We start from the raw sequence: 17,209 nt of genomic DNA on the forward strand, positions 1-17,209 counted from the left end.
GTATTTCTTAATTAAAGTATATCTGAAGAATAAAGCAAATTAGGTAATAGACGTAAATTAGAATGTTGTTTAAAATTATATTCTCTACCTTAATCATGAAATAAAATGTTTGGGTATAGTGTCCCCTTAACACATCAGAGTAGTTTCTTTCTGCATGTAGAATTTTTTGGTATGTTTCTAGCATTTTCCATGCATATCGAATAGTTTGATTTTTCCAATCTTACCTGTGCTTCTCCTATTGAAGGTTGTGCCAAGTGCCATTCTAATACCCTGTGCTCTAGCAGCCCACTTCAAAACTAATTTGTGAGCCAACGGTTTAAACTGTTCTCAAATCGTTGCACTAGCTCACTGGTTTTCTAACCTGTCCTCAGACCTCCCTGATGGGCCACGTTTTGAGGCTATCTGAACTGGAGCACAGGTTAAATAATCAGCTGATTATTAAACATGATTATACCTGCTCTCAGCCAAGATAATCCTGAAAACCTGGCCCATTGGGGAAAACCAGTGCTCTAGCTGTATGACATTGTTTGAAACTAGAGTGCCAATTGGAGAACTGTTCATACTATTAGCTCACCAAAAAAAAAGTTTTGAAGTGGGTGGTTGGAACACAGTGTATTAGAACGTCACAACTAGATTAAAAAAAAGTTACAGCGCATCTTCATTAGAGGTGATCAATTAAAGTCTATCTAAAATATATTAGATTCCAGACCTGATTTTAAAACATGCCATTTACCAACATGAAGATGTCTCTGGCTTCTGATCCCTGACTGCAAGTCAATCTGTCCTGTTGATCATCTTATATAAAGGTGGTTTACAGATCAGAGACTCATGAGCAGAGCCCTCTACCATTTCTGATTACTGTACTCCACTATTTTATACTTAACCCCTTACAGGGTACAGCGCTGTACTTTCTACGGGGCTTATGTTTTTTCAATAGCCCAGCTTTGCCTCCTGGAGGGAGGCTAAATAAATTGTCTTACCGCTGGAGGCGAGACCCGCTCTGTTATAGGCAGGAAAACCCTTACTGACCACTAACATACAGGGTACATTGTGGTCGATAAACACTTTGTAATTCAAAGCCATTAACCTATCAGCCAAGTCTTGCGTTCGGCTCTTTTCAAATTTCTTCTCGTTAAGTGCAACACACTAGTCTGTGAAAATCAGATTGTCATGTGTTTCACAAGAAGAAATCCGGCTCCGAAAAGAGCCAAACACCATGAGCTGTCACTTTCTTCTGCATCCGAATGCCCATCCCTAATTAACGGTGAAATAGTTTAGTGGCCGATAGGCAAGTCCAATAGTGTAAAACCGGTACAAGTGCTTGCGAGGCACACTTTCTTGATTTACACACACATTGCACTTTATACATTTGTTTTAGCAGACATTAAAATTAACCCAAAAAGTGGATTAGATCCAATTTTACAAGGTAGATGTGATTGTTTAATTCTTAAAATGGCATGTTCTCTTTAAATCCCTTGAATTAATATACACAAAACAGACAATTGCACATCAATTTATTGAAATGATTTAAATATGGACATCTCTACTAGGGATAGAAAGCTGAACAAGTGCAATAACTAATTTGCTCTTTGTAGGTACAGAGCACCAATACAATCTCCACAGCAGCAGAGACACACAAAGCGTAAAAAAAGGACAATGCCCTCACAATAGTCTGATTTTATGTTTTAGGGAAACCGTGACTAGAATGGATCAACTAGGATTTTGGAAACTGGAGAAAACTCAATACAGATAAGGTGCACTGACTGAGACCGTATCATACCAGGCTTAAGCTCAGGACGGCTAAGAGCTTAGTACCAATTCTATATTTGGAACCTATATTTTGGAATGTACTTTTCATGTGTTAAATAACAGCCATGTAAATTTGCTTGTGCCTTGTAAGTTACCCAATTGTATTCGTAAGCTACACTGCCAAGCAACTAGATAAAGGTAAGAGAAATGAGAAGATTGCAACAAATTAGTAACAGAATACAATAAGTGCTATTAACAGAAAAAAATAAGTGCATTTTCTGTGCAAAAACATAAATAAATCTACAGTATTATGTAAATAGAGGAAACTGCAAATGAATATTTGTTCAAAATTGAAATGCCTTTTACCAACCGTAAATAAAAAGTGCCTGGTCACTGATGAGTTTCATCTAAGGGGCATAAAAAAACCCATCAGATCTAGTTTGTGTAAAGAGTGACACTGGCTGTGACAAAATTAAACCTAAACACAGAAGTTGTTTACAGTTAAAATTAAAACTTGTTGACCACTCTAGTAAAGAAGGTGTTAACCTAGCAAACACTTTACAAGCTGCCCTCACATGCAGCGGTGTCAGAATCCCTAGCTGTGAAGTGTTTGGGGAAAGAAAACTAAAGGATGGCGGCTTCAGCGTCATGAGAAATGACCTATTTCTTGGCTTTGCCTTGAGCCGCTACAGCTTCCATTGCTTTCCGTACAGTCTCTTCATCGCCCAAGAACTGCATAGGCTTAATTGGTTTAAGATTCTTGTCCAGCTCATAAACAATAGGGATGCCAGTTGGTAAGTTTAGCTCCATGATGGCTTCCTCTGACATGCCTACACGAGAAAAAGATTTAAATAAGGTTGTTATAAAAGTCAAAACCTTTAGTTTTAAAAACAAACAAAAAAAGCAATCACTTCAAGTTATATATAAAATTTCAGTATTAAGAGTTTGTGGAAGTTATGCAGGGGGGGGGGGGGGGGGTTATGCATACAAAAAGTGTTGACATGTTCCTTTAGGCACAGAAAGGATCAGTTTTAAAACATTAGATTTGCTAAAGATTGAATAATCTGTTAATGAGATCATATCTTAGAAAAGTCTAAACCACTGGTTTTCAAACCAGCCCTCCCTAAAAGGCCAGATTGAGGATATCTGAATTAGCACAGGTGAAATAATCAGCTGAATAGTAAACTGTTATTTTACCTGCTCCTACCCAAGGTAATCCTGAAAATCTGGCCTGATGACAGGTTTGAAAATTGGTGGTCTAAACATGTTTATTTTTCTCTTGGTATCCAACTAAAGATTAATTTAAACAGAGTGAAGTGCTTAGCTCAGCATATGATCCCACATTCTATCTGTAAAAACAGTCAAGTAATTTACTTTAAAGCAAAGTTACATGCCTAAGTGCAGTCAACTGAAATGTAATACATGGTGAAGGAGACTATTCGGATTTAGTTTAAGATGCTTAACTAATCTATGGCAATTAAAATAGATTACACCCATAAAGTTAACCAACAGGGCAGCAGACATACCTTCAAGGTGCTTGACAATCCCTCTAAGGCTATTGCCGTGAGCAGCAATCAACACTCTTTTCCCCTCCTTGATCTGTGGGACAATCTCTTCATTCCAGAATGGCAAAGCTCTAGCAATGGTATCCTTCAGACTTTCACAGCTTGGAAGTTGGTCCTCTGTCAAGTCTGCATATCGACGGTCCTGCAAAGTGTGACAAGAAAGCTCAGCCAGGCCACAGTTTGCTACAAAAACAGAACTTTAAAGTCAATAAGGATTGAGTACCCATGACGAGTAACTAGTCTTCACCTTGATTAGTCGTATATTTCCAAGCATCACCCACTTATTCAATTACATACACATTTTATAAATAAGGTCAACTAATAGCAGGCACCAGGGTGACTCGATGCATTTTATTTCATATAGTTTAGGAAACAGTGGTGCAATTAAGCTTACCTTACTAATAATGGTATAATATGAGTGATCTTGATCCATGGTTGGTGGAGGAATATCAAATGACCGCCTCCAAATCTTCACCTGCTCTTCTCCATGTTTAGCAGCAGTCTCTGCTTTGTTGAGACCAGTTAGTCCACCATAGTGACGTTCATTTAGACGCCATGTTCTTACAACTGGAAGCCACATCTGGTCAATACCTTGCAGTGCGATCCATAAGGTACGAATTGCCCGCTTAAGCACAGATGTATAGCAAATGTCAAACTCGTATCCCGCCTCTGAAAAACAAAGTGAAAAGTAAAATAAAAAAGTTATACAAAAAGTAGTGGAACGATAAGAAAGCATAAATGGTGTTTTTATTTTAAAGGGACACTAAAGACAAAATGACAACACAATCCACAATTTTCCTGTGCTGCGACACAATACAGGGGAATAGAAAATGTTATTAACTTTTAAATTTGCCAAACATTCTACTTCTCATTTGCAATATTAAGCAATGGCTTTAGTGTTTTCTATATTGTATTAGTTGATTATGCAGCTCTATTGTATTGTGGCCCTTTTACAGGACCATTAATTATTTTTTTTTTAAAAATTCAGGTTTCAGATAGAGTGCAATATTAATTTAAATAAAAATATATCATTCCAATATACTTCTTGTAAATGTACAGTCTATATGCACAATTTGAGGCTTCAGCTCCTACCAAGCATATGCAATATTACACAGGCATGTGCATTCAGATCCTTTGTTAGGGTCCGAATGCAGAGGATGCTCGTGTCATTCGTCTCTGTTCTGAGCTGGATTTATTCAAGTGAAAGTTACACACTAAGATCTGGACTTAAACATCTTAGTGTAAAACTTTCACAAAAATAAATCCAGCTCAAAAAAAAAAAAAAAAAAAAAGCCACAAGTTGCCGCCATTCTACTGCTCATTTCAAAATAGTTAAGCGTTAATGCATGGTCTTTTTACTGTGTATTTGTAAAGCTTCTGCAGGTAAAATCAAGTTTGACAATATAGAAACTAGTGTTCCTTGCCTAAATGATTACAGCTATTTTGCAGATATGCAAGTAAAGACTAAATATCAATTCAGGATATGATATTGCTTGTAGCCACAAAAACATTATGTAACAAAATATCCCCCCCCCCCCCCATATGTCATTAGCATTAAAAAGGAAGTGGACATCAAACAAAAGGAATTTGGCACCATTACATGCCACAACCTTCACCAATGTACCAAGATATGTTTAGACCAGAGATCACTGCCCCTAAAAAATGAAAACATGTAACTAAATACAAAAATGCTGGTAATTAGTGACGTCGCGAATAGTTCGCCGGCGAATAATTCCCGGCGAACATAGCATGTTAGTGTTCGCTGCAAAGGGCGAACATATGCGATGTGCGGTCCGCTCCCTATTCGTCATCATTGAGTAAACTTTGACCCTGTACCTCACAGTCAGCAGACACATTCCAGCCAATCAGCAGCAGACCCTCCCTCCCAGACCCTCCCACCTCCTGGACAGCATCCATTTTAGATTCATTCGGAAGCTGCATTGTTAGTGAGAGGAGGGACAGTGTAGCTGCTGATGATTTAATAGGGAAATTGATAGATAGGCTAGTGTTTCAGTGTCCACTACAGTCCTGAAGGACTCATCTGATCTCTGCTGTAAGGACAGCACCCCAAAAAGCCCTTTTTAGGGCTAGAACATCAGTCTTTTTTCTTTTTTCGCCTGTGTAATCTAATTGCAGTTGCCTGCCAGCGTGTGTGTGTCAGGCTCACAGCGTATACGGTGCCCACTTGCCCAGTGCCACCACTCATATCTGGTGTAACAGTGTACATTTAAAAAAACACAACACTTTTTTGACTGTGAAATAGTCAGTTTCCTTCACTTGTGTGCGTTTCAGGGACTGCCAGGGCACAGTGTCACACCAGTGCAACTCATATCTGGTTTAACAGTAGTGTACATTAACCCCTTAATGACCACAGCACTTTTCCATTTTCTGTCCGTTTGGGACCAGGGCTATTTTTAAATTTCTGCAGCGTTTGTGTTTAGCTGTAATTTTCCTCTGACTCGTTTACTGTACCCACACATAAACCGTTTTTCTCGCCATTAAATGGACTTTCTAAAGACACCATTATTTTCATCATATCCTATAATTTACTATAAAATTTGTTTTATAAAATATGAGGGGAAAAAAAAAAAAAAACCCCACACTTTTTCTAACTTTGACCCCCAAAATCTGTTACTCATCTACAACCACCAAAAAACACCCATGCTAAATAGTTTCTAAATTTTGTCCTGAGTTTAGAAATACCCAATGTTTACATGTTCTTTGCTTTTTTTGCAAGTTATAGGGCCATAAATACAAGTAGCACTTTGCTATTTCCAAATCCCTGAATAGCCATTGACATGTATATATATATATATATATATATATTTTTTAGAAGACATCCCAAAGTATTGATCTAGGCCCATTTTGGTATATGTCATGCCACCATTTCACTACCAAATAAAAAAAATTGTTCACTTTTTCACAAACTTTAGGTTTCTCACTGAAATTTACAAATGGCTTGTGCAATTATGGCATAAATGGTTGTACATTTTTCTCTGGGATCCCCTTTGTTCAGAAATAGCAGACATATGGCTTTGACGTTCCTTTTTGATAATTAGAAGGCCGCTAAATGCCACTGCGCACCACACGTGTATTATGTCCAGCAGTGAAGGGGTTAATTAGGGAGCTTTTTGGGGTAATTTTAGCTTTAGTGTAGTAGACAACCCAAAGTATTGATCTAGGCCCATCTTGGTATATTTCATGCCACCATTTCACCGCCAAATGCAATCAAATAATAAAAAAAAAAAAGTTAAAATTTTTCCAAATTTTAGGTTTCTCACTGAAATCATTTGCAAACATTTTGTGCAATTATAGCACAAATTGTTGTAAATGCTTCTCTGGGATCCCCTTTTTCAGAAATAGCAGACATATATGGCTTTGCTTTTTGGTAGTTAGAAGGCCACTAAATGCAACTGCGCACAACACATGAATTATGCCCAGCAGTGAAGGGATACACACACTAGTCCTACAGCCCGTTCACACAGGCCATTTTTTGCAGGGTACAGCAGTCCCAACCCTTGCGCTCTCTCCCTGCCCCCCTCTTTTGCGCTCCTCTTGATCTCTCTCTCACCTTTTCCCTACCCCCTCTCTCCCCTTTTTTGAGCTCTCACTGCACAGCCTTTCACGGGCCGCTTGGCCACGCCCCCAGCCACGCTCTGTTCTGCTCGCACTGCAGAGCAGGGATACATACACACACACATACATACATACCTCACTTTACAGCGATTCACTAATACAGCGCTTTGTGGAGCTGAAGTTCAACCTCCAAGGATTTTGAAACAGTGCTGTAATCATCGTGAGATTGTGAGAAAAGTGAATGGCACCATTTTGTTATGCGCAGTTAACTCTGTTTACAGCATTACAGTGCAATCTTTGTCTCAGTGGTATAGTCTGGAAAATTGTACTACAGTAATTGCCACTATTTTACAGGTACAGTATTTATTAAATACTAATTGAATACTTGCTGTGCTAGTGTTAAACTAAATGCAGCACTATTGCACCCATAATATAAGTTAGTTCAAACATGTTTTCAAGATTTTAAACATTGAAAAGAAAGCTAAAACTGACTTGTTTCACTTTAAGGCGGTTTTCACTTTACAGCGGGGCTCCGGTCCCTAACCCGCTGTATGAGTGGGGTATACCTGTATATACATACACACACACACACACAAACATATACACATATACACACATATACGCGCCGCTCCCAGATCACTTAGATTTCCAAGTACTAAATATTTTGCACCCTTTCTCCCACTTATAAAAACATTTTTTTCTGTAGTGTAGCGTTCCCACCCACTCCCTCCCCGTGCATGCGCCCGCCCCCTCCCGTGCACGCGCCCCTGGCAATCACGCCCCCCTCTCTGACAAGGACCGCATCGATGGCCGGCCGCCCACCCACTTCAGCTCCAACCCACCAACGAATGCGGCCATCGATGCCCGGTGCAGAGAGGGCCACAGAGTGGTAAAATTTGTTATTGCAGGATGCCTCGATATCGAGGCATCCTGCAATAACCGGAAAGCAGCTGGACATACGTACAGCGTACGCCGTATGTCCTCAGGCATTAACTGTATTTTTTCTGAGGACGTATGGCGTACGTCCTTGGTCATTAAGGGGTTTAATAAAAAAAAAAAAAAAATTTGACTGTGAAATAATAGTCAGTTTCCTTCACACGTGTGCGTTTCAGGGCCTGCCAGGGCACAGTGTCACACCAGTGCAACTCATATCTGGTGTAACAGTAGTGTACATTTAAAAAAACACAAAAAACCAAATTTGACTGTAATAGACTGAATAGCAGTTAGTTGTCTGCAAGCGTGTGAGTTAGGCCTACAGCGTCTACTCTGCCAGTGCACAGTGCCACTCATATCTGTTGACACAGTAGCTTGCACGCATAGAACTACTAATCGAAAAAAAAATGACAGGCAGAGGCAGGCCACCCCGTGGTGCTGTGATTCCCTTTGGCCCTAGAATAATGCCCAGTGTTCAGAGGCCACGTACCCTGAACTCGAAAAGTTCTGAGGACATAGTTGACTGGCTAACACAGGACACCCAATCTTCTACAGCTTCCGCTCGGAACCTTGACGCACCATCCTCCTCCAGCTTAGCTTTGGGCACCTCTCAAGTTACCACTCACCCGCCTGCCGCCACCACCAACACTAGCACCCCAGCCGCTTCACTTGATCTGTCAGAGGAGTTATTTACACATCAGTTGGAAGAAATGAGTGATGCGCAACCATTCTTGCCAGAGGATGTAGATAACAGGGATATGTCTCAGTCAGGCAGCATTACACACATGGACGTACGGTGTGATGATGTTGTACCCGCTGCTGTTTCCTTTGCCGAGTTGTCAGATACAAGTGAAGTGGTTGATGATGACGATGCGTCCGTGAATGTCATGTGGGTGCCTGCTAGAAGAGAAGAAGAACAGGGGGAAAGTTCAGATGGGGATATAGAGAAGAGGAGACGAGTTGGAAGCAGGGGGAGGTCGTCGCAAGGAGCTAGTGGCACAGTCAGACAGCATGCATCGGCACCCGGGGTCAGCCAGACAGCACGCCAATCAATGCATGCTGTTGCCACCACCAGAATGCCGTCATTGCAGAGCTCATGTCCAACCTTGTGCAAATGGGGAGTTTGCGGTTGTGCAAATGGACTGTTTGTGGTGCGTTAAACGGGGAGTTTGGTCTGTCACTGTGAAGCAGGCGTAACCCTTACACTACCTGATCGATACAACATCATACCTGATTTTTTTTATTTTTTTAACATAAATGCATTGTTTTTTTATTTTTTTATTCAAGGTTCATTAAAAGGCATACAACATTGTAAAAGTAAATTCACATGAGTCAAGATATCAATTGTACAAACAGTGTGAACATTAAGACTAAGGGATAAAGAGCACAAAGCTAATAGGATGTGTACCATGTGAACATTATATACATAATGCCAATTACTTCGAAACCTTCTAAGTGACGCAATAGGCCACTCATGGGCCACCAACAGAGAAAAAGATGTATACAAGTAAAAGGGTATTTCACACTAAGGAGACCACTTGTGGATCTCAAATGACAAACCTCATTTTTATAATGTTTTATACTAGGTATAACAAACTCTTGGGGATTATAAAAGGAGAAAAACATGCAAACATGACTAGATTTAATCCCTTTTAACTGTTATTAAAGACAATTTAACTCAATTTGTAGGCAGTAGTGAGAGTTGCAGAAGCGGCATAGGCGAGAGAAGCCGCACATTTAACCCTCCTAAGCTAGGAGGTATATTATGAAGGGAGGGGAGGAGGTTGTAAGTAACTATGGAAGATATCATCTACAGGAAAAGGTCAAACCTGCATCGGGTATATATCACAGAGCAGGCCGCAGATACCAATAAAGTTGCGGGTATAGCAACAGATTGTGAGATGCAAAACAACTACAATACGATAACAATATCAATGAACAAGGTATATCAGCGGGTTGGACAGGTCTATAAAATGTAAAATAAGCTGCTACATCCTGACTCAAGGTAAACAATCTATAATAACACAGAATGCAAGCTGAGACTACTTAGTATATGGAACTCAAAGACTTTAATGCGGTACAAAGGATAGGGGTCTATACACCTCCATTTTTATGGTATAGGCAGAGGGACTGTATATTGAGGTGCCAAAGCAGGTCCAGCCTGAATTAAGCTAGTAGTGCCGCTTAAGTTGTTGGTCACGTAAAAGCGTAAAGATGATCTCTGGGTGCGCACAACTATAAGGGACTGCCCTGATTCCAGCAAGTTCATTCTGGCTGTAGTTAGACTAGTAGGGTTGGATATAAAGCCAGTAGTGGAGGGAATACATATAATAAAAAGCCTCAGAGTATAGATATAACACAACTGGACATAAACTAGTCGGCATTTAGCCTCAGGCATGTAGTCTGCAAGACGGAGCATTAGTATGTAGGTATTGAGATAAATGCTAAATTGCCACAGAAGCATGGGCCCTATGCCCTGTAGCAAAAGTTTAGAATCTGATGTGATTAACATATGTATAGATTGATTATTAAATGGGCTCAAGGCAGTTTCTTAGTTCATCAGAATATCACAAAAGGCTACCGCTTTAATACTACCACCCCTTAATATATTAGTTGACTTATTAATCAATACTTTAGTAACAACGATTGGGGAACCTATAATAATGTACAGAGCAGACTCCAATAGAGCACCCACTATGCATCCATTGAGCTTGCAGATATATTCCAACCGAACAGCTCAGTGTAGGCCCTCTATAAAATACATTCCTTTCCAATGTGCATCAAATAAACCTGGATATGTTTTTCTTATACAGCTCAGCTAAATACATTTATAAAATACAATAATAATACTAGTATGTACCTTAGAAGCTGTGTAATTATACTATTTGAGCAAACTAAAAAACTAAACTTTAAGTAAAAAAAAAAAAAAAAGGAGACATTTCACCCAATTTAAGAAATATAGCACATTTTAAGGTTAGAGTTCTCCCATTATAAGTTCCTTAATATAAGAAGATGTGATAGCAAACACTTAGTTGAACCCACTCATGTCCTGTAAAAAGAGCTAGTGTCCGCATAGGGTCCTTCCTGAATGGGCATAAAGGCTATTGCTGCATTATCCGATTCCTCTCCTGAGGCCATGGGAAACATATTGAGCTTGTTTTACAGGTCCCAAAAAAAAAACTGCCCTGCTACTGCAGTAGCTGAGTTCTGACGGATCCAGCACAGTTGTACCTCATAGGTTTTAGGTTTATCCAGCCTGAGGTTATCATCCAGGGGCAGCCTGCGAAACTTGGAGGAGCTCTGGTAAAAGAGCTGGTAGTCAGGAGTCGAGCGCGGTCCCTGCGTCCCTGCCTCCTCTTCAGTGCGTTGAAGTGTGTCGGTCTGTCTTGTTGCTCCTGCGTCGTGATAATCGGCTCCCATCTTCAAGCCCCAACCGGTGCCCAGGATATTGATCCTCGCAGTCTGCGCTGTGTCGCACTGAGTATGTTCCAAACTCTGTGTCAAAGATGGCGGCTGCTGGGGATCCGTTGTGCCGCCTGTGATGTCACAATCCTTCTTGTAGGCATTTAGGGCAAATGGAGAGGCAGCATGACTAGTGAGAGGTAAAAGCCTCATCCACGGCATCTAAAAGAACATCGTTATGGTGTTGTAGTAAGTCCATTATCTGCTTCAACAAAACCACGGCCATATTTTTCATACCCACACCTTAAGTTCGTGAAAGTTGGAAAGCATGGGTTACCAAAAAAAAAAAAAAAAGGAAAGCCTCGAGCATTACAAAGTTCCCTAAGGGGAATACAAAGCCAGATCACTTTGTAGGTCTCCAAAATAAGGTTCAAGATGGGAAAACAAGTATTAAAGTCTTTAAAGTTATGAGATATATCAGGAGCTATAAGAATATGCGTCCTGTCTCTGCGATAGTTGGCTCCTCCCCCATACCTGATGTTTTAAAGCACGTTATTCCAAACAATTTAGGAATGTTAGGTGATTTATGCCCTTTATGGATTAAAACCAGACTCTGCATCAACTATGTAATTTTCCATGGGAGTTTTGCCATGGATCCCCCTCCGGCATGCCACAGTCCAGGTGTTAGTCCCCTTGAAACAACTTTTCCATCACTATTGTGGCTAGAAAGAGTCCCTGTGGGTTTTAAAATTTGCCTGCCTATTGAAGTCTATGGCGGTTCGCCCGTTCGCGAACATTTGCGGAAGGTCGCGCTCTCCTTTCGCGAACTGAAAATTTTAGTTTCGCAACATCACTACTGGTAATTGAATTTTTTTTTAATCTTTGCAATATGGATTTCTAATGCTAGTTTCTGCTCCTGACTATAACATCTCCCAAATTACCAAAAATTTGTATCTGGGTCTTACATTTCAAATATGTTTTTATAACCTAATCTAAAATAATGATTTTTGCATATTTTTACACTAGATCATTGTGTGCTCATGAACACTACTATTGGATAGGAAACCCCAAAATTTTATTTCACGATTTGGACAGAACATACAATTTTAAACAACTTTCCATTTTACTTCCATAATCAAATTTGCTTTGTTCTCTTGTTATCCTTTGCTGAAGGAATAGCATTGCACTTCTGGCAGCAAGATGAACACATTTAGTCAGCCAATCACAACACAAATGTGTGCAGGCACCAATTAGCAGCAGCTCCCACTAGTGTAGGATGGGTGTATTCTTTTTCAAGAAGGGATACTAAAAGAACAAAGCACATTTGAAAATAGAAGTGAATTTAAAAAAAAAAAAGAGTCTTAAAATGACATGCTCTATCTGAATCATGTAAGTTTAATTGTGACTTTACTATCCCTTTAAGTACACCCTATTTGGCCCTCCATGTGGTGCAGGAGGAAGAAGACAGGGCCCCCTTTACTCCATCCCTTTGTTGCATTTTTTTTCTGTTGCCAGTGACAAACATTCTAGAACAGTAAAGGATAACCTTGGCACCCCTAATGATTTGTAATTACATTTCCCATGATGCTTAGGCACTCTGCAGTCTAGTTGAGCATCATAGTAAATGTAGTTCTGAAACAACAGGGGTGCCAACTTTAGCCATCACTGTTTTTGAAGAAAACATAAGAGAAAAAAACAAAAATAAATAAATTGTATTACAAGAAATAAAATGACATTCTTGTAAATTATAAAAACTGAGAAAAAAAAAATTCTACTTATCTTTCCCAGGGGTAACAGAAAGTTAAGGGGAGGAGCAAACACTCATCCTTGGTTATCTGATGCAAGGATAACTCATGTGTGGGCATATTTGCAAATGGAGAGAGGTAGGGGAATAATGTTACAGTAAAGCATTAAGATATCATCCAACCATTGTATTACAAAGGATTTGCACACAGCCACAAGCTCCAGACAATATCCCTATATATTTTTTGTAGTATTAGACCAGATAAGGTGCACTGGTTGGCCTCACTACAGCTGTGAATCCATAGGTCTACAATGCTTGAAATAAAGCTTTGAATTTTACATACATAGAAATTCTAACATGTCTGAGGTTGATGAGTCATGAGAGTCACTGACGCAGACACACACCATCTTTGTAGATGTTTGATGATCAGAGGTACCCAATGTCTGCAATAAAATGGTGGTGGAGAACATTCTACCTATAAAATATTGGACATATTTAATGGAATAATGCTGGTACAGTTTAATATGCAGAGAGTATATGGACACTACTACATTGGTCTTTTGCAATCATTTAGATGCATGTAAATGGAAGCAGACATAGCTTATCAGTCTTTCCTATTAAAATTATTGAAGCTGGATTGGGTCAGGACTTTGAAGTGGGGGCGACTTATTTAATTTATGCATGTAAAGTATATAAAGAAATGATGAGTTTGATCCTCCTCCATGATAAAATGTGACCCAACTGCCCATAACTTTTGTTTTTATTTATTTTTTTGGGGAGGGGGGGGGGGGGTGAGTAGACCAAAGAGATGACAGACATACATACATATACACATATCTGTAAGGTAACAGGGAAAAAAAAAAAAAGGATCAAGAAATCTTTCAGTGAAATAAAGTGTCCCATGTGGCTACCTTCTAGAAGAAAAGAAAAAAACCCTGGTTTTAGGCAAAGGCATTTCTTCTATTCCCAACATCTATTAGGAAGCACAGACAAGAGAAGGTCCATGATGCGGACGTTTTCTGATAGAAAAGAAAGCTATCGACTTTCCAAGATTAGCAACGTGTAATAGAGCATCATAACACACACACATTATATATATATATATATATATATATATATATACATACACATACACACACATACACTCATACACGGTATATATATCTCACATATCTTTATTTTAGATTTAGACTATAGTGCATCACTCCATATACAGGTGGAGACGGCCGCAGAAGCCATAAACTATTAGCACATAGCGCACACTGGTACCCTGCACGGTGACACCCATTGCCAAACGGGATGATACCTTTCAGTGCCTGTGCTCCCCGTTCAGCCTCATGCTGCCCGGTAGCGCTGAGGTCCGCGTCAAACCAGCCACAGAATCTGTTTTCCTGGTTCCAGGTGCTCTCCCCATGGCGAATAAGTACGATCTTGTAGGCTGCCATGACTTCTCAGACAGTAACTGTGTCAGACTGCGGAATAGAGAAACCGCAGGAATCGCGCATGCGCTTATTAAAGTGCCTTACACCTACCCAGGCAATGACAAAGTGGGAGGAGCTAACCTTACCACAGCGTTTCAAAGTGTTTAGCAATCAGCACAGAGCATGCGCATTGTGGGACTATAATAATTGGGATTGTAAATGTATACAAGAAAGCGTTTTGCATTCATATTTGCTCCTGGCAACATGAGTAACATTAACCCTTTCACTTACAAATTATGTGAGGGATTTACTCATAGTTCCGTTGTGTAATATCATTGTGTGCTATTATGTACGACAAAATGATTTACATTAACACAATATTTATTACGTTTGATCCCGCGAATGTTGGCACCTGGAAACTAGAATATGTTTAGTTTTCATCACAAGACCATTTCTCGAGAGTTCTTTCAAATTAATACATCTATTGATTATAAAGCATATTTATGAACGTATGGAAAGATCTTGCACTTCAATTAGTAGGCACGACGGCACATGGTCAAATTAATTGCAAAGCATAATCAGTGGTTCCCATAGTAACCTCACTGAGTCAACAGATGGTTGCCTGTTTTGTGAAACAAAATAACCGCCATTTATTCAGCTGTAGAGATAATCAGAAATATAATGACTGCGTCTGACTCTTCAGGGCTAAAGCTGGTAAATCAGAAAGAGAAAGGTTACACATATAAACTTCATTTTTATATGTAATGTCTATATAATACAATTAAAGGGTTATTCTGTTTACAGAGAGACAATGTTGTAGCTTCACATTAACATTCTTTTTTTATAGTGATTATTTATGACCAAATTGATAAGCAACTTTTAATAGCACTGAGGAGCAACCTATTACATATTGCCCTTCTTTAAGATGGCCGCTTATGGTTTCTCAAATGAGATACTATGGGGCTCCTCCTACTCTATGGTGTTTGTCCCCTCCTTCAGTCTCCCTACTACTGCACGTGTAGCACGTAGACAGCAGAGGACAACGTGACCTTGTCAGCGTAGTCCATTCCAAATGTAACAGAACTTTACCCTTGTGAATGTGAAATGACAACCTCATGTCTTCCTGAAAAAGCCAGTTATTATCTTTCATTTTTCACAAGCAAGTCTCATATCCTCAGGGCGACATAATGTGCCTGCTAGGGAAACCTGTTTTGTACAAGGACGTTTTGGTTACATCTAAAGTGTTCCTGGGACACTGTACTGTTATTTTTCTTCCCTTCAATGTGTTCACTTTGCATCAGTTCCACCCCATATACTGTTTGCATAGCTCCACCCACTCAGACCCCCAAATCAAGCTCATTAAAGGGACAGTCAACACTTACTTTAACATGTTTTTATATTGAAAATAACAAAACGGAGGTCCGCCTACACTAGGGTTGCCACCTGTCCCTTAAAATACAGAACACTTATAAGTTACACATGCTGCAGGGTGTGCAGGGAGGAATATGAATAGTGCTGTCCAGAAACACAATATATGTTCCTCCCAGCACACCCTGCAGCATGTGTAACTCATAAGTGTCCAGGAAAACATGGCTGAGGTGGCAACCCTAGCCTACACTATACCCCTTCTGCCTTGCCGCCTTGCTTCTGTTCTAATCAGCGGCGCTAACTACTCTAATACCCGGTAAATATGGATGCTGGACTCACCCCACCATTACGTAGCTGCCTTCTTCTTCAACTGATAAGCAAATCAGAATCCAGTCCTCTGACAGAAATTGCAAGCGCGTGCAATTTCATTCCGAGGACTGGATTCTGATTTGCTTATCAGTTGAAGAAGAAGGCAGCTACGTAATGGTGGGGGGAGTCCGGCATCCATATTTACCGGGTATTAGAGTAGTTAGCGCCGCTGATTAGGACAGAAGCAAGGCGGCAAGGCAGGAGGGGTATAGTGTAGGCGGACCTCCGTTTTGTTATTTTCAATATAAAAACTTGTTAAAGTAAGTGTTGACTGTCCCTTTAATAGTAGGAGTTGTCACAAGATGCAGGACACAGCAAAGATGGTACAACTCTATTTTATCGTAGAGCATGGGAATATACATCTGGTAGTATTGATCTCACTAACTGAGACAGAGACAAACGGACCTAAGCCCCGCCCCCAATCTAGTGACGTCACTTCCTACTCTCATCACATCTTCCCCCTTTTCAAAGGACAAAGCATAGAATTTTTTTTCCATTTGAATATAACAAATAACAAGGTATACAACAACAGTTTTGTATAGTATAGATTCGACAAACCCAGGAGCCTGGTAGCCACTGGCTCCTAAAATTTTACTCCTGGCTCCTAACTTTTTGGGTTATTCTCCATATATCTATATACAAATCCAACGGTCTGGCTCCTAAAAATATGCCTGGCTCCTAAATATTCTTACTGGCTCCTAATTTTTAAACACATTTGTCAAGCACTAATATAGAACACATAATAAGTTACAGAAAATATAAACAACATGAATTACATCCTGACTTGAACATCGGGGTAGACTACCCTAGTCCACAGTGACCATGGGATTATTCTGCCCATACTTCCGGTCACTGTTCTAACTAAAGTTAATCCCAATATCGGGCCGGAAGTTTCACCACTCTTCCGCTTGATGTAATTCTACATGAACTGTCCTATGATACAGAAGAAGGTGATTGAGAGTCCGCTGGAGGCAAAGACATATCCCCGCTGTGATCTTGCTGAGGGGAAGGCACCCCTCTTAAAACAGGGGATCCCACCGCCGGTGGTACTGAGGCATCCAGTTCCAAACTCTCAGGTACAG

At 40.0% G+C, this 17,209-nt stretch overlaps 1 protein-coding gene across 1 annotated transcript; it reads right to left on the minus strand.

Annotated features, from left to right (window-relative positions):
• Window positions 1–1,497: 1,497 nt before the first annotated feature.
• On the minus strand, window positions 1,498–14,487 carry PGAM1 (phosphoglycerate mutase 1). Its single transcript, XM_053691739.1, has 4 exons — window positions 14,276–14,487; window positions 3,709–3,983; window positions 3,276–3,456; window positions 1,498–2,579 (listed from the first exon to the last, which is right to left on the minus strand). Exons 1-4 carry the CDS (start codon window positions 14,412–14,414, stop codon window positions 2,410–2,412), a joined length of 765 nt encoding a protein of 254 aa, XP_053547714.1. The 5' UTR covers window positions 14,415–14,487; the 3' UTR covers window positions 1,498–2,409.
• Between the last annotated feature and the right edge of the window lie 2,722 nt (window positions 14,488–17,209).

The sequence above is a fragment of the Bombina bombina genome, chromosome 9 (genome assembly GCF_027579735.1).
Source record: "Bombina bombina isolate aBomBom1 chromosome 9, aBomBom1.pri, whole genome shotgun sequence".
Lineage (NCBI taxonomy): Eukaryota > Metazoa > Chordata > Amphibia > Anura > Bombinatoridae > Bombina > Bombina bombina.